The 21,275-nt window shown below is 42.6% G+C and overlaps 1 protein-coding gene across 3 annotated transcripts in view; it reads right to left on the bottom strand.

Annotated features, from left to right (window-relative positions):
- The window catches only part of PLCH1 (phospholipase C eta 1), a 342,167-nt gene that overhangs the window by 72,144 nt on the left and 248,748 nt on the right, over positions 1-21,275 (bottom strand). For all 3 annotated transcript variants that reach the window (XM_029616576.1, XM_029616579.1, XM_029616578.1), the window contains exons 12-13: positions 19,141-19,302; positions 15,011-15,082 (exon numbers count right to left, since the gene is read on the bottom strand). In XM_029616576.1, coding sequence (XP_029472436.1) covers positions 15,011-15,082; positions 19,141-19,302 — 234 coding nt within the window. The remainder of the gene's footprint in view (positions 1-15,010; positions 15,083-19,140; positions 19,303-21,275) is intronic.

Below are 21,275 nucleotides of genomic sequence, written 5' to 3'. Positions count from 1 at the left end.
GCCTGGAAGCAGACCATGCAAATCTCTCTCATGTATATTCATTGTGGATAGCCTGAAAACCTGGCCTGTTTGTGGCTTTCAAGGACTGGTGTTGGCCACTCCTTGACTACGATCTGGAAGCTAAGATTTAATGCTAAAAAATACATAGTTGTGTATTTAGGATTCAAAAACTCAAGGAACAGTTACAGTATAGGGGGTGAAATTCTTCTAAGCACAAAAGAAGAGCATGATGTGGGGGTGATTGTATCTGATCATCTTAAGATGGTCAAGCAGATGGATCCGGCAACGGCGAAAGCCAGAAGGATGTTTGACTGAATAGGGAGAGGAATGGTCAACAGAAAAAGGGAAGTGATATTGTCTCTCTGTAGGTTCCTGCTGATACCTCATTTGGAATACCGGGTACAATTCTAGAGACCATGCCTTCAAAAAGACATATAAACCTGTTGAAGTCAGTCCAGAGGGTGGCTGATAAAATGATCAGAGGTCTTTGTTCTAAAGCATATGGGACAGACAAACATGTATACCCTAGAGGAAAGCAAGATAGGGGAGAGATGATAAAGACATTTAAAACCTCCTAAGGTTTCCATGCACAGGAGGTAGGTTTCCTTCAATGGAAAAGAGGCTCTACAACGAGGGGTCATGGAATAAGGGTAAAAGGGAGTAGACTCAGGAGTAATCTAAGAAAATAGTTCTTTATAGAGAAGGTAGTGGATGCATGGAATAGCCTCCCCATGGAGATGGCAAAGATAAGAATAGTATCTGAATTCAAGAAAGTATAGGATAAACACAGGGAATTTCTGAGGGAGTGGCAGAAATTGTAAAGGTGAATTAGTTGGTATGGATGAGAAAACTAGACCGTCTGTTATATTTTTATGTTTCAAAAAAGTGATGCATATTTATTGTTCCATACCATACTTCAAGTAATGATCTATCTCCAGCAAAATATATGCCACATCCACTAATGCCAAACTAAAAATTTTAAAGAAATTCTGCACATTATTCAAATTTACAAATAGCAAGTTTGCTTATTGTAAAGGGTGTGTTTTGTAGATAGCAGGTTGAATTAGCCATTATATGGGGGTAATGTCATCTGGCGGCACCAAACAGACTCATCTCTCCAAGCTAGTAAAGCTTTGAACTCTATTCAGCTTGTGCGAGAGTAAAGCATGTGTGGGAATTCCTGCATGGGCATTTCCTCGTGAGTCTCCTTAATCTATGCCAAATATAATCTATGTAGTCTACTCTCCAGGGAGGTAGATGGGTACTCCATGGCTAATTCATTCTGCTATCTACTGAAAACAGTTTCCTTGATAAGTAGCCTGACTTAGCCATTATTTATGGGGGAGTCCTAAGATGAGGATTGCAGAGGAGCATATAAGCAACCCAGCCCTCTCCATGGAGAGTGTACTATAACAAGACCAGACTTTGCAAAACTGCTTGTCCAAATTTACTATCAGTTTTTGAGAGGTTATCAAGATAGTAGTAGGTCATAAAAGTATGAACAGAAGACTAAGTTGCAGCTTTGCAGATATCTTCAACAGGTACTTCTTGAAGATGCACAACGGAAGCAGCTGTGGCTCTCCCATGATGAGCCTTCACAGAGTCTGTGATGTGCAATCTTGCTAAGGTGTAGCAGAGATGAATGCACTCAGCTAGCCAGTTAGATAAAGTATGCTTGGTAACTGCTACTCCTAGTGGATTGGGATCATATGAGACAAATAGTTAAGAAGTTTTTCGATATTGCAGAGTTTGTTTCTTGTAATACGTTAAGGCTCTTTTGCAGTCCAGAGTACATAAGGCTTTTCACCCTTATGTGCATGGGGCCTAGGAAAGAAGGTAGGCAATGTGATGGATTGATTGATATGTAAAGCAGAGAAAACCTTTGGGAGAAACTTTGGATGAGTATTTATATGCTTTAAGATCATGAGAGGTCTTGAACGAGTAGATGTGACTCGGTTATTTACACTTTCGAATAATAGGACTAGGGGGCATTCCATGAAGTTAGCAAGTAACACATTTAAGACTAATTGGAGAAAATTATTTTTCACTCAACGCACAATAAAGCTCTGGAATTTGTTGCCAGAGGAGGTGGTTAGTGCAGTTAGTGTAGCTGGGTTCAAAAAGGGTTTGGATGAGTTCTTGGAGGAGAAGTCCATTAATGGCTATTAATCAATTATACTTAGGGAATTGCCACTGCTATTAATTGCATCAGTAGCATGGGATCTTCTTAGTGTTTGGGTAATTGCCAGGTTCTTGTAGCCTGGTTTTGGCCTCTGTTGGAAACAGGATGCTGGGCTTGATGGACCCTTGGTCTGACCCAGCATGGCAATTTCTTACGTTCTTATTTTATTTACAACCATTTATATACTGTCATTCCAAGTATGATCTTGGCAGTTTACAGTAATAAAGCATAAAATAAGCATCTAAAACATTAAGCATAAAAAAAATTTATCAGACATAAAACAATCAAATCATAAGCAATTTATCTCTGCAGAGAACCACCCTATTGTGAAAGAATTACATGGAGGATAAAAGACAAGAGCTTGGAGTTTGATGACTCTCCTAGCTAAAGTCACTGCAATGAGGAACACTACTTTCTATATCAAGTATTTAATAAAAACTGACTCAAATGGCTCAGGAGGCGGCTGCATTAGTTGGGAAAGGATTACATTCAGGTCCCATCAAACAGGTGGCTTTTGGGCCAGGGATTTGACAAGTCATAGACCTTTCATGAAAGAAGATATTAGTGGATGGGTACTTGAGTATGGTAAGCTGCTATAGTGCTGAGATGCACTTATACGGAAGAGACCTGAGTGCACCTCAGTGCACTCAGGCCTCTGAGTGAGATCTGAGTCAGGAAGGTGGAGCAAATATTTCAGCACATGCTAAGGCTTGCAGGAAAATTAGTCCAAAGCATTTTGGTGATACCATTTGGAGTACCTGGTCATTTGAAGGCATAATTTCTCCTAGTGGAAGGTTTTATAAAGGCGATTAATATGTCCACTAATTTCCATAGGTAAGTGAAGATCCTCAGTCACTGAGTAATCAACATCCAAGCTGTGAGGGTGAGAGCTGGAAGACTGGGATGGTTCAGTGGACCCATCTTCCTATCTCAACAGAGCAGGGTCTGTTCCTAGATATATGGGAGGAGGACTGCTGGAAAGTTGTATGAGATATGCATACCAGATCTGTCTGGGCCACATTGAGGCTATGAGGATTAGACAAGCACAACCCTGAAGAACTTCCTGTACTGTTCTGGTGATAAGCGGTAATGATGGAAAAGTATAATTATGCTTTGTCCCCAATTGAGGAGGAAAGAGTCTTGAGCCAACCTGTGATCACTTGGTAGAATTGAGCAAAATTGATTTAATTAATTTTGTATCCTGCTGTGATGAGAAGAGGTCCACCAATGGTAGACCCCATAAGATTAAGAGCCTGTCAGCCACTGATTGCTGTAGAAACCATTCGTGTTGTTGAAACACTCTGCTGAATCAATCTGCTGGCATGTTGGAGATGCCTGGCAGATAGGTAACCTGTAGAGTAGCTCAACTTCTTTCCACCCAATACTAGATTTTTAGAGCTTCCTGGCAGAGAGGCCATGATCCTGTTCCTCCTTGAATATGACATAAAACTTTGCAACCTGGTTGTTAGTTTGACTCAGGATGCTCTTTTCCCGAAGGAGATGCACAAATGTGGATAGTGCATACCTCACCACCATAAGACAGATTTGATAGCGGCTTTCTTTAAGAATCTAGATGCTTTCGATTTGAAGGACTCTGATATGCGAACCTCACCCTTTGGTAGTGTCATCTGTCACCAGAATTACTTGGTGAGGGAGCAAGCAAAAGAGGCATCTTCCTTGAGAACTTACCTGTGTAGCCCACCACTGTAACTCTTGTTCCATAGTTGATGTGATCTGCATTGGACATAACAGTGGTTGAGTTAGTTGGTCCCACTGAATAACTTAGACCCAACTGGAGGCAGTGGATGTGAAGATGGGTCAGCATAACCACCTGGATGGCTATTGCCATATGACCACAAACTACCAGGAGCTTCCGTGCAGATTAGCGTGAAGAGAAAAGGATACAGATAAGTGGTGTCATGGTGTTCGCTCAGGTGGGAGTTAGGAAAGTTATTTCCTATATCAAGTTTATCCAAGTTCTGATGAATCTGAATCTCTGAGTGGGATCCATGATTGATTTCTCTAACTTGATCAGAAAACTTTAGCGTTATAGAAGAGTTATGATTGAGGTGAGAGAACATATCACTTCATCCCTTGAGTTTGCTGTGATAAGCCAATCTGTTATGAGCTAGAGGGGGTTGACCCTAAGGACACTGACTGATAGGCCAAGGGACCTTACCAAATTGTGAGGCATAGATGTGCTCGGGCAGGCAAGGTTGAGGCAGGTGAAGTTCAAGCAAAGGCAGAAATCAGGCAAGAGTCAGAGTCGAGATCAGTTCAGAGTCAGTGCAGGCAGAAAGCAGAAGCAGAATCAAGGTCAGGTGAGAGTCAAAACCAGGAAAAGCAATGGCAGCAACTACTAGAGCAGGAACACAGGAAGGGACCCTGAAGCTAAGGCACTGGCCCATCCTTTATGTTGCAGCAGTGGTAACATCAGCAGACCACACCACCATGAGGTGGAGCTGCTAAGTCTATAAAACTGGTGAGTTGCTGTGGGGCCTACTCAGAGTAGTCTGATACCATGGAGAGGCAGGATGCTGGGAACCATATGGAAGAGGTAAGTGAAACAATCAAAAGATTTGTACACTGATAGGAATAGATGGCAGATGTCCTCTTCTGCATCCAGGATTAATTGTGGATAGTAATTGCCTTGGTTCTGTGGCAAGTAAGAAAGGTTTCAACTTTTGAATGCAGTCATAAATGTACTGCACCATGTAGAATTGGTGGACGGAAATGCAAGGAGATAGCATTGCACTTTGAAAATTTTCTCGCCAAAGTTATTTAGAAGTTTGTGATCTTTTCCAGGAGGAGAATTTGCATTACTCTGTCATCTTCACTTTTTTCATAGCAAATTAAACTACTAAGGATTGATGTTTTGTTTTATTTACATGTTTGAGAATGTTTTATTTTGTACATCACTTAGGCCATTAGTGTTACGCAATAAATACATTTTAATAAATGAAATGAAAATGCTGGATGACGCCAAAACCTAGTGAGTGCTAGACTCTGAATTTGTGGTCTAACTTTCTAGCTGTAGGCGTGACCAAAGTAGGAGTTTGCCATATTCTCATCAGTAGAACACTGAGTATGTTGTGCACTGGAAGAGCCACTAGTTCTGCTGGTTTGTCCATTATTTGAAAAAGCCCAAGGTGCTCAGAGTGAGGATCTTTGTCTCATGGATACCCAGTGCAGTACTCATCTATTCCACAAACTTAGAACAGGTAAGACCCTCTGGTGGTGAGGTATGATCCATAGGATCTGAAAGAGGGTCACAGGGTATACCAGTAGAGGCTTCATCTGAGCCTAAAGATATTGGCTCACTTACCCAGGACTCATTGACAAAGAGGGTAAACCAGGAGGGGCTTCCAGTTGACTCAGAGGAGCAGCAGCAGCTTGGGCTAACATTTCCAACCTTTTAGAATCCACTATAATGGACAATGACGATAAGTTCATCCCTATAGGTAATATCGGGACTCCAGTCAATGGTATCATCAATGGTACTAGCGATAGTAAAAAGGAGGTGGTTGGAATGTTCCTTTCATTTCCTTGGTCAGAAAACTCCTCACCAAGTCTGTGATTTTGTCGAGCGACTGATGTGTCCTCTGGCCTGGCATAGTTGGTGAGTCATCCTTTTCCAAGACAACGAAAAGCTCCTGCATAAGGACAGGTGATCAGTTAGAAGTGAGCGATGCTATAGAATTCCCTGGTTCTGCAGTCTCCAGGCGAAGTCCTCCACTACTAGTCTAGGCTGGGTAAATGCCCTGGTTATTGGCAGCAGGGGTAACCTTACCCTTTCTCCCACAGATCTAGGATGGACTGTGTAGAGCGGTGTTGAAAAAGAAGTTTGATAAATCAAAGTCTGAGGTGGCTGCATCAACAGCTTTGATGGGATAGAGTGGACACCTTGGATGCTTTCGTATGCTTCGATGGGTCTTTAGAGATATGCATCAAAGAATCTGGCACATGTTGCATCAGAGCGGTGCTGTGGGTTCTTGCACTGTTCATCGTGAGATTTAGAAGCCTGAGCTCCTTGTGACCGCAGGTCAGATGCGCCGGTATGTATGAAGGCCACAGGTTTCTGTGGCATCGTAGCATCAAGCATCGAGTACATTGATGTGTCAAGTGCATTGGAGTTATGTGGGTCAAGCACCACTCTGCATCCTGCATCGAGCACCTCAATGCACTGTGCATTGATGGCATCAGACTAGTCTGTGCACCCTGCTTAGAATGTTTATGTTTCTTTGATGTAGGCTACGATAGCTCCAGTGACTGAATCTGCTTGGTCTTTGATGCAGAATAGCTGGTGGAACCTGACCCATGACTTCAGTCTTAGCGGACAGGGAAGATTTTGAGGAGCTTCTGGTGGCTTTAATCTTTATGTGGATGTCATACCATTAACAAACACAGCTTTTCATTGATGCTATGCAATATTTGGGATGGTCTCAAATAGTGAAAGCACCCACATAAATTTGGGCACACTTTGGATCTAATTTTTTTGAACAATTCACTACTGTTTACTGTTCTTACTGACTTATCAGTAACCAAAGTGCACTGGTCAGACCATTTTTTATTATGTTTTTTTGTATCCTACATTGGAAATGTGCCTTTGAATCTATGAAACTAGTAACAAAGAGCGTACATTTGGAATTAGATACCCTAGGCAAAAAGCTTGCTCCTGTCCCTTAAACAACTAGAGCTTGATAACGTCCACCATGCTATAAAAAAATGGGAAAACATCATTACTGATGCCTTAGATACTGTTACAAATCCATCGTACTAAATTTGCTAGATGGTTCAATGATGAGCTATGCAATTTATGCTGGCTTCTTAGGAAGCAAGAGAGACAGTGGCGATATTCCCAGGTATCTGAGGACCTGCAAGCTTCTAAGTCTCAATTAGAGGTGTACAGGGCCCAATGTGATCTTGTAAAGAAAGCCTTCTATTCTGCATAGTTACAGAATGCAGGAAAATAATCCAAAGACCTCTTCCAGTTTGTAAAAAGTGTCTGATATATCAGATACACTGCCATTAGAAATTGCTGATCCCAACTCCTGTGAAGGTTTCATTGATTACTTTTCTCAGAAGGTTACAAACATTTATGCCTCTCTTCCTATTGGCAATTGCTGGGCCCTTGATGCCTTGGAACATGTCAAAACAAAATGGGATAATTTTGAATTTGTTCCTCAAGTTGAAGTATATCAGTTTATATCTGGTCTGAGTTCCTTTACTTGTCCTTTGGATATCTATCACACCTCATTTCTGAAAAGGCTAAATGATCTGATTTCTCCGACTTTGACCACCATCATTAACCTGTCACTTATTCAAAGCACTTTACCAAAATCATTAAAACGTACCTTCATCCATCCTTTGCTAAAAAAAAAACCTCCCTGAGATAGATTTGAAAGATCCAGCGAGTTAACATCCTATTTCCTCTCTTCTTTTCCTCACTAAAACTGAGTGTGCTATTCTGAAACAACTGAATGACTTTCTGTAGGAGCATCAAGTGTTAAATCAGTTTCAAATCAGTTTTCGCAAGGGGCTAAACAGTAAGATATTGCTTCTTTCAATAAAAGATGTATAGAAGAGGCACTGATGCAGGACAAAGGTTTGCTTTGGTTCTTTTAGATGTCTCTTCTGCATTTGATACCATCGACCATCGTATTTTGCTGTAGAATCTGCATGAATGTGGGATCTCTGGTACAGTGTTGAGTTGGTTTACCTCAGATCTTTCAGAGCAATCTATTGGTTCTCATAACTCTCAATGACTATCAATTTCAAATGGGGTCCCAAAAGGCTCAGCTTTCTCAGCAATGCTCTTTAATATCTATTAAACCCTACTTTGCAAATTACCAGCTGGGCTTTGCATGGATATCCTATTCAATTTGTTCTACCAATTGCATCCTCGTGTTCCTTTAATTTTGGTTTACTTTCCATTTGCCAGTCCACCATCAAACAATGGCTAGGCCATAACGGTCTAGCACTGAATGTAGAGAAAGCAAATGTCATAGTGCTGCAGAGGCATACTAGAAAATCCAAACTCTCTGAAATTCCATTCTAGTTCAGTTTTGAAAACTTTGATATTCCAATGGTTATTAAAGCTAAGAGTCTTGGAGTTATTTTAGATAAAGAACTTACAATGTCAGCTCAGATCTCTTCAGTAATTAAATCTTGCTATTACAAACTCCGCCTTTTGATGCATCTGAAAAAGTTATTTTGTAAAGAAGAGTTTCAATCCATTGTGCAGGCTATGATCCTTTCAAACAGACTACTGTAATGCTCTATATACTGGTCTACTGCTTATGCACTGCATGCCTTACAGCTGCTACAGACTTATTTATTATTTTTTGGTTTACATTCAGGTACTGTAGGTATTTCCCTATCCCCAGAGGGATTACAATCTAAGTTTTTGTTCCTGAGGCAATGGAGGGTAAAGTGACTTGCCCAAGGTCACAAGGAGCGACAGCGGGACTTGAACCCTGGTCTCCTGGTTCATAGCCCACTGCTCTAACCACTAGGCTAATTCCTCCTTCCCTCCCTCCCTGACTTCAACTGCATGGCTAATCACTGGCCTTAACAGAACAGATATATCACAGACACTTTGCAACCTACATTGGTTCCCACTGGAGATGAGAAGCTCCTATAAAAGGTAGCATGTCTGGTGTTTAAAAAGAAGAATTCTGATAATTTACCATGGATGAAAGAAATGCTTCATGTACACAACCCTCTCAGAGCTCTGAGATCCACCCAAAGAGGCCTACTTGATGTCTCCTCAGTCCTCAGTGCACAGTTGGCAGAGATGCAGGAGAGATTGTTTTCTGTGGTGGCCCCTCATCTTGTAGAATACTTTACCAACAGAACTATGAGTAACCACCTGTATAAAAATGTTTATGAAACAATTGAAAATCTTATTTCAGCTTGCTTTTCCAGACAGTTCCTCAAGTTAGTTTTCTGACAGATATTACAATGTCATCAGGTAGAGCTGCGACATACTTGTTTGTTGTTTTAAGCTTGTTTTAATTTTTATGAATATTTATATTGTAAACCACTCAGAGCTGTAGTGATTGGGTGGCATATAAAAAAAATTAAACTCCTTTCTCTGGAAGGCAGATACGGCTGCATTGTGGGTCAAGAACCTACTGCAACTCCAAGAAGATTTACGCAATTCCTTGATGTGAAGTGCCCTGGACCTCTGCAAATGCGGAGGGACATCCATCACAGGCACAGCAGATCTTCTGGTCGTGTTCCAGGCTAAGCTATCAGTAACATAATTCATGGCTATCAGTGAGGGACTTAATCTTCCCACAGATACAACTTTTCAAACTACTCACCATAGTTTATTTCTTCTTCTGCCTGGACATGGTGGAGAAGAAGGCCATGCTTCGCCATCATGATTTTTTTTTAATTTAACTTCAATAGCTCTGAAAAGTGCTGTTAAGGGGCTGCAGAGGCAGCAAGGCAACGTAATAGGAAGAAACAAATAAAAATATCAAATTTGAGAATTTAATTTAAAATATCAAATTTAAGGATGTTTTGCAGAAAAAAATATAGGAGAGAGAGTTCACGTCCATGCTGTGCTTGGACAAAAAATGACTGAGGAGACTCACAAGGCAACTCCCGCACATGCTCAGTAAAATTCAAAGTTCTACTAGCTTGGAGAGAAATCCATTTGGTGCCACCAGATATCACCCACATATAATGACTAGTTCAGGCTACTTATTGATGGAAAATAAATTTTATGTAGTAATCAGTAAAAGAAAATTTTATAGCTGTAAAGCAGCAGTATCAATTTGTGAGCTGGATGTTTGGGTCTGATGTACTAGATCTTCTGATATGCTTATACACCAAAATAGTTCTTTGAACTAAACTGGTTTGAGCACACTATGGGGGTAATAATCAGATTCCATCGGTTAGTTTGCCGTCATGCATGTATGTCATAAGTTCATTACATTGTACCCATGGAACTGCACGCTCATTTTCAAAAGGAAAACCCTGCATGTGGTTTCCCTTTGAAAATGGAATCCAAACCTCAGCACATACATTTGCATCTGCTGCTTTGAAAATAAACCCCTGCATGTACTTTCCCTCTTCTGTCCTAACCCCAATACTTTTTTTTTTTTTTTTACCAAGGCTAAAAGTATCTGCCTTGTGTGCGTCATAGGTAATTTTACAAGAAGGGTGGGAGAGGGCAATATTCACTCCCCCTTTCCACGGGTAAATGGCTTTCAGTGTTGCTCTCTATAACATTCTTGATAAAAACTGTTGCGAGATCCTGCTTACTTTCGCGGCCAATCGGGCCGCTGACGCTGCTGCTTCCCCTGAATCAGCTGGGGCCGTCCCCGCAGCTGTTTCCATGCTGCCGGGAGCTCCACCATGCAGCCGGGACTGCTGCTGTTGCTCCAGCTCTCCCCCGATGTCCTGCTTCACTGCCGGGGTCTTCAGCCGGCAGGGAGACAGTCCCTGCCGGTGCCTGCTTCAGCCTGGGTCATCGCCCGGCAGGGAAGCCGTCCCTGCCGGTGCCTGCAGCCTGCTACAGCTCTCTCTTCTGCCTGCAGTCTTACCTCTCTTCCTGGGGATGTCTTCACGGCATGGAGCCGTTCCTGCAGCCAGCCCTTCTTCTCTTCCTGCCTTCCTACTTCAGTCTTCGCGGCTGGGAGCCGCTCTAGCAGCCTGCCACCTCTCCAGCTTCAGGGCAGGGCTGCTCCGCCGCCTGCCTGGCTTCCTTGGGCCCTCCACGTAGCTGAGGACGCCACCAGCTTCCAGCTCTCTCTTCCCTCCAGCTTCCTAGGGCACGGGCGCGCGCCTCTCTCCTCCAAGGGCCAGCCAGGTGTGGCCCCCTGCTGACCCCTCCCTGGGCTTTGTCCTCTTCAGCCCTACAAAAGGGCTCAGCGTTTAGTCTAACTTTGCCTTCGCAAGGAGTTGGTCACTCCTGGGATCCTTCACTCCAGGAGTCGTCCGTGTTCCAGCACTTCTGCAAGGTCCTGTGTTTCCTGTTACTTGTTGGAGCTCCTCGTCTTGTCCAGATGTCCGCCTTCTGTTCCAGTCCTGATGTCTGCTTGCTGTTCCAGTCCCAAGGTCTGTCTCTTGATCCAGTATCCGTATTCCAGTCCTGATGTTACCTGCTGTTCCAGATGTCCATGTTCCAGCCCCGAGGTCTGTCTCTTGTTCCAGTATCCTTAGTGTTTGTTCCTGACCCTGATGCTTTTACCTGCCTTAGGCTACCAGTGTGCAGCAAACTCGCCTTCAGCTGCCAGGAGTGCAGCAACTTGCCTGACTGCCAGGAGTGCAGTAAACCACCGCTTCCTCTTCCCTGCGCTCTCCCATTCTCAGCATGGTCCGCAACCAGCCTTCCTGGGCTGTGTAGGGCGCGCATGGGACAGGGTGGTCCACGACTCAGTCCCGAGGGTGGCCTGAGTAGGGCGCCCTGAGGGACAGTGCCCATGTCTTCCTTCAGCCCTCATTCCTGAGTCCACCTCTGTGCATCCAGCACCTCGTCCTGAGTACACGACTGTGCCTGAGTCTACATCGTTCCTGAAGTCTCGTCGGTATCTCAATGTTCCAGTCTTCGCTGCCCTGGCCTCCATCCGGCCTGCCGCTTCATGCCGTACCCTGCGGCAGGTCCGAAAGGGCTGGGAACGGTCGGAAGACTGTTCACAAGACCAACATTGCGTTGTTGGGTCTTCCGAAGCGTGCAGGTCCGGAGGAGGGCCTGTCTTCCCAGTCATCACTCCAGCCTTGCTCCCGTCCAGCCCATGCTCGGGCATGCCACACCTCCCATGGCACCTCTTCAGAGTTCTTCTGGGGTTTAGCCGTGGCCCAAGGACACATATCTCCCAGGAAGTGGGATCGCTCTCCTAGCGCTCCACAACAAAAAACATCACAATTCAAACACACTATCTATAAAAAAAAATAAAAAAAAATCTGCCTCAAATATCTCTGTGCAATTTATCACTTTCCATATTTCCTGAATGGACATCTGTACAGATCCAGTACCAGATGGTGTGTTGTTGTTAATTTAGTGAGTAACATATTTAATTAAAAAACACAAAGCACACAATTCTATTGTGAGGATTTTCTGTGAGATCCTTACAATTGCTGTTGCCATCAGTGAAAACACAAGATTTTCTGTTTACAAGAGAGATCCACTGTCACCGATGGAAATCTTTCAGGAAGACCTGGAATATACATGTGTGATTAAGAAAGACCTATATAACAAAATACTGCTCCTATTATGTCATCTTTAAATAGCTAAGATGTTATTGTATAATACAAAGTACTATAAGATAATGATGTTACTTGCATCTATGAATCTTGGCACTACTATGTTCATAATTTAAATTCCAGAAAAATATTTATAAATCAATTCATTAAAGTAAGAATGCTGCTTTTTAAGCAAACCAGTGCAGAGTGACTGGGCATAAAGTATACATCTAGCAGAGACCCAATACACACTGGTTGCATATCTTGTTTCATGGGATATAACAGATTTCAAAAGCTGGCAAGATTTAAATTGTCTCTGGAGGTACTGTTATATTCACAAGAGGAAGAAATAAAATGTTTTAATGCAGATATTTTTATTTAAATGAAACGTTTTACTCTGTATGGTCAGTTCACCCTGCTGCTCTCCAATTCCCCATGGAGCCGCTGCCAAGGAGGAACGCACTTTCTTTTGGCATGTAGCAAGCTCTGAATCACAGCTTCTGTTCTATGTGAGTACAGAACACTACATTTTAATACCGTACCATCTCAGAGAGCACCAGGTTTTCAGCTGGCAAAGATGACATGCTTCAATAAAAAGCTACAGTGCAGAGCATGAGTGAGGAAAACGTTAAACTGTATTTATTATTCAAACTATATATTCTGTAAGCACTAGAGAGCTTGCTGCTGGATGGATGTGAGAGACACAAGTCAATAATCAGTAAACCATGCAAGTAAAATTGCTCTCTTCCAAATACTTATCTTAAGAGGTAAATGTCATGAGCAGTGATAAACTGGGAAAAGATGTGACATTTGTGCCATCACGCAGAGTCAAAAGGTCCACACGGGACTCTCCATAACCACAGAAAATAGATGCCGGTAAAGAAACCAGAACCTCCCATACAATGATCATGAAGCAGGAGAGGGAAGGAAAAAGACGAAGAGGCCAACAAGAGCTGGGCGCGGCCCTTTTACAGTCAGCCACTGCCTCTAGGCACTGCTTCAGTGCCCCTGCCATGCCACCTCCATGCTCACCAGACCTCCAAGATATGTGCTGCACGCTCCTTGAAGAAGGCTCCAACTTTGACCCTCAGAATACAGTGAGTGCAAGGACAAAGCCTGTACTCATAGGCCCCACCCCCACATGCAAACCTAGAGGGGGTGGGGCTTGTAAGTGCAGGCTTAGACCCCCCCCATCCTCACTGCGCTTTGAGGACTGCCACTGGAGCCAAGGTCTAGGAGTAAGAGGTAGCGGCGGCAGCAGCAGGAGGGGCACATTCCAAGGTCCAGAGCAGTATGTTTGGGGAAGGAAGGGGGGGGGGGGGGAGGAATTTGCCACCTAGTCAAAGTCCTAGTAGGTCTGTGTGTAAAATCCAGGCCTGACAGGATTAAGTCAAATCATTGCTGAACTTAAAAGGGATTTTGTAGATGCAAATAATAGGAGGTGGAGAAATAATCTGAGAATTTTGGCAATTCCACAAGAAAGGGAAGGTGACGATCCAATGAAATTTAGAGAGATATTTCTGTCAAAAACAGGGAATTCAGTTTATTAAGGACTTTGAGATTGAAAAAAAAACAACCCCAGAGTGCCTTCGTACAGCAAGCAATACCCAAGGCAAATGGCGATTCATATCTTGAGAACCCTCAATTATTGGAAATTTTATTATTTATTTATTTAAAATCTTTTCTATACAGTCGTTCAGTAGATTGCCATCACAACGGTTTACATAGAGGCACATATAGTAAATTGTACATGCATCTGTTCCTATTATTAGTAATGGAGGTGCCTGATAAGCTCGGTAACATAGTTTCACAATAATGGCTATATGTTCAGTGTTGTCTAATCTGACCTGTGACTACAATAAAGACAGTTAGATTACACATTCAATTTAAGAGGCGCAATAAACAAACCAATAAATCAAAACACGAGCACCTGTGCAGTGGGAAAAGAAGGAAAGAAAGAGTTGATACTCCTAGATCTACAAAAAGTTACAGCACAGAAAAAGAAATTTCTGGCAACTAAGAAATGTAAAAGCAAGTCTCAAAACTGAAAAAAATAATTAGGGATTTGAAACAATACAGGAAATGTCAATGACATCAGAAGGGCATCTAAGAGCGGTATTGTCATGATTGGAGACCATGGATTAGCAGGGCCATCAATTTGCTGCGAGGTTCTGAATATGATTTCTGATTCACAGATAACAATGATCTGAGAGTTAAAAACTATCCTCAGTTTCAAAATTTGGGATAACCTAAAAAAAAAAAAAGTCCCTAAAACTGCTATTTTTTAAGGCAAGTCACTACAGCAAACTACAAGCACATGGCTTGCTTGCTACCAATCACAAAATGCTCTCTTTGTTTTTAATTAAATTTAAAAACCTTCCTACCTTTCCCCTCACAAAAAACTGTTTGTTTTTCTTTCCATAATTTGAGCAAAAGCAACCTCAGACAGCCTACTAGCAGATGATGGTAAAGCAGGAGCCTCTCTGTTCACAACAACGACATTTCGCTAGGAGGCGGAGGCAGTATATAATCTTAACTTCTTAACAGAGCAACTAAAAAGCATCATACTTAAGGCAGATTAAGTGTCCACATATAAAAGGTTCTAGGATACACGAAACTTGTCCCACCCACCTTGTGTTTAGCCAAGTTGCTCATTAATGATCGACCATGGGATTTCTTTCCTTTTTCTTTCACACCTGAATTCTGCACATTTTAAGGGAAATAAAATGCAATTTAATTTTGTACAATGTATCTTCAAGACACTAGCAAAATCTCACAAAGATATATTTTCAAGTTGGGTTTACATGGTGTTCAGATTTGAGAGAAAGACTGTAAATAAACACTCTGTGTCACTGCTAGTGCATTTAGTGTAACTAAGCATTTTATCAGCTCAATAGTACATAAATATATATATATATTGGAAATGAACATATAAAACCTTTGGCATAACTACATCCAAAATTAAATATGAATACTGCTTAGAGTACTTATTTCAGAATGCGATGAATTTTTACTATATTCAGCATTACATCCTTTAACTCAGAAATAAAGGTTAACAAACAACAAAAATAATATCCAAGGTCATAATTTTTTATTGGGCTAACAATACATTTCTTGACTAGCTTTCGAGAACTAATACTCTCTTCTTCAGGTCATAATTCAAATGAGCAAAAGATGGCATTTTACCAGGAAATATAAAGTAGTGTGGTGACAATCAATGAATCACAAAAGGCATTCCAATGATAGAGTGAAGGGGTAGGTGGCAGGGAAGGAGTGAAGGAGGGAGATTTGATGGGTGATCAGAAAGTAACAGGCAATACAATTTTATAATCCAATAAAAAGGTCTCACCTTATCTAATTTTTTTTTTTTTTATCATCTGTTAACCTTTATTTCTGTGCATTCAAGTAGACTAATATGGCAGCCAAAATACTTTAAAACAGCAGCTTTAATACTACAAATCTGAATGCCTACAACAAAGGGATGAAAGATTATAAGGGGATAGGGATCTTGTTACAGGGGTTTCCTTCAGGTAAAAGCACAGTTGAGGATCCTTTGGCAAGAAGAAAAAGAAGGGATAGCAATAGTATTGATATTAGGGATGTGAATCGGGTACCGGACTTGTTTCTGGTATCGGGTTCGGGTAAAAACCGCGGGAAATCTTCGTTCCCGCGGTTTTTACCCGTTTAAATCGGCTGTGTCGTGTCGAAAAATAAAAACCACCCCGACCGTTTAAATTTAATTCTTTCTAATCCCCCACCCTCCCGACCCCCCCCCCCCAAAATTTTTTTAAGTACCTGGTGGTCCAGCGGGGGTCCCGGGAGCAACCTCCCGCTCTCGGGCCATCGGCTGCGAGTAAACAAAATGGTGCCGACGGCCCTTTGCCCTTAGCATGTGACAGAGTATCTGTGCCATTGGCCGGCCCCTGTCACATGGTAGGAGCACTGGATGGCCCGCACCATTTTTAAAGGTGGCGCCGGCCGTCCATTACTCCTACCATGTGACAGGGGCCGGCCGATGGCACGGATACTCTTGTCACATGCTAAGGGCAAAGGGCCATTGGCACCATTTTGATTAGTGGCAGCCGACGGCCCAAGAGCGGGAGATCATTCCCAGGACCCCCGCTGGACCACCAGCTTTAAAAACTTTAAAAAAAAATTTAGGGGGGGGGTCGGGAGCATGGGGGATTAGAAAGAATTAAATTTAAAGGGTCGGGGTGGTTTTGGGGATTATTTTTAAATGCCCTTTCTTCCCGCCCCTCCCCCCAAAATGATAAGAGAACCTCATGAAAAATTTCGTGGGGTTTTCCTATCAGGTTCAGGGGCCCCCCGAATTCTGACGAGTTTGAAAATATCTTCCGATATTTTCAATCGTCAGAAAAAGGATTCACATCCCTAATTGATATCATCATAAGTATCAGATCTCAGTGAGATTTTTCTGTACTCTGCATCGCTAGGCAAGCTCCTGTCTGTGATTCTATGGAGCAATCTACAGGGCTAAATAAACTATAAGGCAAGAGGAAATCATATTAGAAACACAAAATAATACTGTGTGTCTGAACTCAAGAAAGCATAGGATAAGCACAGGTGATCTCTGAGGGACTAGTTGGTATGGATGAACAAACTAAATAGGCCGTATGGTCTTTTCGGCCATCACGTTTCTATGTGACTCATGACTTGCATAATCTTACACCTCAAACAGCACAGTGAGAGAGAGTCCAGATCTAGCTTCCAAATTCCATGCTGCTCTGTGCTTGAATCAAAGTTATATTGTCAGCACTAGTATAAGCCAAGAAAACACTGACAGATGCAGTTATTGTTGGCCCATCTGAGTTTTACTGTGTTGGTATTTCTCCTGGGGGTAAAAGCTTGTGTTCAAATGCTGCAAACACTTCAATTCTCACTGCCAGAAAAAGCACACCATTCATCTGCATAATAATTTCACTGAAGACCTAAAACTACCCAGAATGTCTCCCCAATTCATCAACAGGTGTCATTGTGAGAGCTGGATGGGTTCTGATCGTTACTTGTGTAGTTGTACTTCATGCTGAAATTGTATTTCATTGCATTGCAACAGATAATGGTAGCTGAAATCACTGACTGTTACCAGAGTCCCAGAAGAATACTTTGCTTTCTTAATGGGTTTTTTTTCTGTGTGAGAACGCATCTAGTCTAGTACTGCCAACAATTAATTTAAGAAGTCACAAAATGAGCAAGGTGAAGATGTACGTTTGATAATCCTAGACTATCTGTCAGTCCCTTTAATTCATTAGTTCTGAGCATGCACACATTCCATCCACTAAAAAAGCATCATGTATTGTACAATTATGGTAAATGATGGTATAATCTATAGTACAATCTGTGCAATTAAGATGAAACAAAGTGCTTTAATTATAATTGTAAGCACATTCCTTGCCAAGCTCTCTCTCTCTCTCTTCGATATCATTACAGATTAAAAAGGGTGCAGTTAACTTCAGCAGTACAATTTTAACAGATTAGAATAAATTCAGTTAACAGATCTTCCTTAGAGAAGGACTTGCTAGATTAGTACAATTGGTCATATCTATATAATAATACAGAACTCACTCTGTTTGTGTGATTACTATGTTAAGGCACTTCCCATTGTCCTAAACAAAGTGTCTTTGGAATAAATAAAAAGCATAGTTTTGATGAAAATAATGATGTTTTTAAGAAAAAGAGAGGTCTGTTTGGTGGATGTTAGCGCAGCCACTGTAAAAATGGTTGTCACACATTTGCAGTCAGGATCCTCTATCAGTTGGCCAGCACTGGTCCAAAAACTCCTTCCTTTGGCTCCTTGGAAGAGTGACGGTCAGTGACCCCATGAGTACTGACCCGGAGTACACCCATGAGTACTGACCCGGAGTACTGACCTGGAGAACACTCTCTGGGCCATGGGAGAGGACAGGACTCAACATGGGCCCAGGGATTCCTTTCCCAGGGCCAAAGAGGAAACAGGGGTCAATGTGGACTACCCCCATATCCAAGAGGCAGGCGTAGTCACAGCACAAGGAAGCCCCTTCCTGGGGCAAGACAAAGTCAATACGAGCATCTCCTCTGCGGGCCACGGAAGGTAACATAGATAAGGCTAGAGGAGCACTGGGCAGAGGATCCCCTCTCCAGGTCCTAGAAGCAGAGATGGAACGTAGGTGAAATATTACCAAAAATTGCCTCTGATCTTTTTTCAGGTTTCCACTTGTTTACATGAGGTATCTTTTGAAAGAGCAAAGGGCACAGTTTAAATTTTTTTTTAAAAAAGGGTTTCTAAAGAAAAGAAATCATACTGTCAAAAAATGAACCAAATAAAGTTCTTTCTGCACAATGGCTGTTACAGCAGTCACTGTACTAATGGCCAACAGTCCACACAGGTTCCTCTGTGACATGATTTGTGAAATTTGTGAAATATGAATGACTTTCTCATGAACAGAAAACCAGACAGATCATGGTACTCACCTCCCCCTTCTAGGATACTTATTCTCAAATGAACAATTTCCTCAGTTAAATGTCATAGAAAAAGGATTTAGACAAGCTAGAAAACAAAATCCAAGCAGCTGATGCTTTGACATTGAATAATTTACACAATGCTAGCCATTCTTCTAAGGATGACCCACAACTGGCCATTTTCTCATAATACAGTCATTTGTCTGAAGTAGATTTAAGAAAGGAAGCAGGGACTGAAGGCTCTCTGAAAGATCTGTGCAATGTTCATTAGCCTCTGCATTTGTCACAAGAAAATATTATCCTACCTCTTTGAGATTCACATTGAGGCCCTCGTGCGTGGCTTTTAATAATGCTCTCACAGTGAAGCTGTCTGGGTCTTCTTTGTCCCTGATCTGTGATTCCCTTAAAAGTGATTCCAGTTTTTTCCGTATAAAAGATTCCACTTGGTGTTCTGTTGTCCCATTACTCTGAAAGAGATTAACAAGACCCAATAAAAACAGTCATGTGCAACAGCCACCTACTGGAAAGAGCAGCAGGCTGAGAACCAGGGAAACCAGGGGTCAAATACCATTGACATGCCACAAAATCTTGGATGGATGCACGGACAACAATGCTAGTATTTTTACCAACTGTGCAGCAGGAGTTGCAGTTGATCAAATACCACATATTTCTGCTCCAAAAGTACACATTTCAGTACGTGCATATATTTTCAGTTGATGAAAACACACTTTCTCTACCCAATTTATAAACAGGCATGTATATATTTTATGATCAGTTACAGGCCGCCCCCTCAATAATACCACCTCACTTCTACCTTGCCTCCTCTTCTTATCCCCTACTACACCCTATCGCCCTGTAAATATCTTATTTTCATATTATATTTTGTATTTTATATCTAAACTTATTCTTCTTGTATTTTTTGCATAGTTCCATGACAGTCATTTAATCTGCCCGCTAGGGATGTGCAGAGGGACGCCATACGTTGCATTCGGGATTCAGATTCGTCGGGGGGCAGAAACGTTGCATTCGGCAAGGGGGCACCCCTGATACGTTTATCCGTTAATTCCTATTTGTTTCCCCACTAAAATTAAATTAACTACAACCCCCCACCCTCCTGACACCCCCAAGACTTACCAAAACTCCCTGGTGGTCCAGCGGGGGGTCCAGGAGCCATCCCCTGAACTCACACCCTCGCTGCCGGTTTCAAAATGGCGCCGATAGCCTTTGATCTACTATGTCACCCGGGCTACCAGTGCCATTGCTCAGCCCCTGTCACATGGCCATCGGCACCATCTTGTGCTCCTACCATGTGACAGGGGCTGACCAATGGCACCGGTAGCCCCTGTGACATAGTAAGGGCAAAGGCTATCAGCGCCATTTTGATTACTGGCAGCCGATGGTCTGAGTGCAGGAGATTGCTCCCGGACCCCCGCTGGACCACCAGGGACTTTTGGCAAGTCTGGGGGGACCCTTCTGACCCCCACAAGACTTGCCAAAAGTCCAGCGGGGGTCCAGGAGCGACCTCCTGCACTCCAGCCATCGGCTGCCAGTAATCAAAATGGTGCCGATAGCCTTTGCCCTTACTATGTCACAGGGGCTACCGGTGCCATTGGTCAGACCCTGTCACATGGTAGGAGCACAAGATGGCACCGATGGCCATGTGACAGGGGCTGACCAATGGCACCAGTAGCCTCTGTGACATAGTAGGTCAAAGGCTATCGGCGCCATTTTGAAACCGGCAGCGAGGGTGTGAGTGCAGGGGATGGCTCCCGCACCCCCCACTGGACCACCAGGGAGTTTAGGTAAGTCTTGGGGGGGGGGTCAGGAGGGTGGGGGGTTTGTTTTAATTGGGTCCTTTAGACGGCTGAATAATTCGGTAGATTCAGTGTATTCGTGGGGAATTGCGATACGTTTCGCTTCCCCACGAATACAACGAATAGCGCCCTATATGTTGCGGATGAGAAATACGTTAGAAACGAATGCACACCCTTACTGCCCGCCTTATGTTATTGTTTTGTTTGAAATCGGTTCTTTGTAAAGCCTTTTTCGCTGCTTTCATGTTCCTTGTAAACAGATGTGATGTTCCCAACAAACGTCGGTCTAGAAAAACTTTAAATAAAATAAATAATCAAAATAATTGTGACATTTTGTGAACAAATGCCAAATATTAGAAAAATAGAAATATGATGGCAAAAAAAAAAAAATCATACGGCCTATTTACTCTGGCCATCTGTGCCAAGTATTCAGCTTTATAATCACTACCACTCATTCAGAAATAGTCTGTGTTTATCTCATACTTCCTTGAATTCAGATTCTGTCCTCATCTCCACCACCTCCACAGAGAGGTTGTTCCATTAAGCCACTACCCTATCTGTATTTCCTGTTTACTCTTAAGTCTACCCCCTTTCACCTTCATCCCATGACCCCTGGTTCTAGACCC

Source organism: Rhinatrema bivittatum, chromosome 9 (genome assembly GCF_901001135.1).
Source record: "Rhinatrema bivittatum chromosome 9, aRhiBiv1.1, whole genome shotgun sequence".
Classification (NCBI taxonomy): domain Eukaryota; kingdom Metazoa; phylum Chordata; class Amphibia; order Gymnophiona; family Rhinatrematidae; genus Rhinatrema; species Rhinatrema bivittatum.
This window is presented reverse-complemented; position numbering and strand designations above follow the sequence as displayed.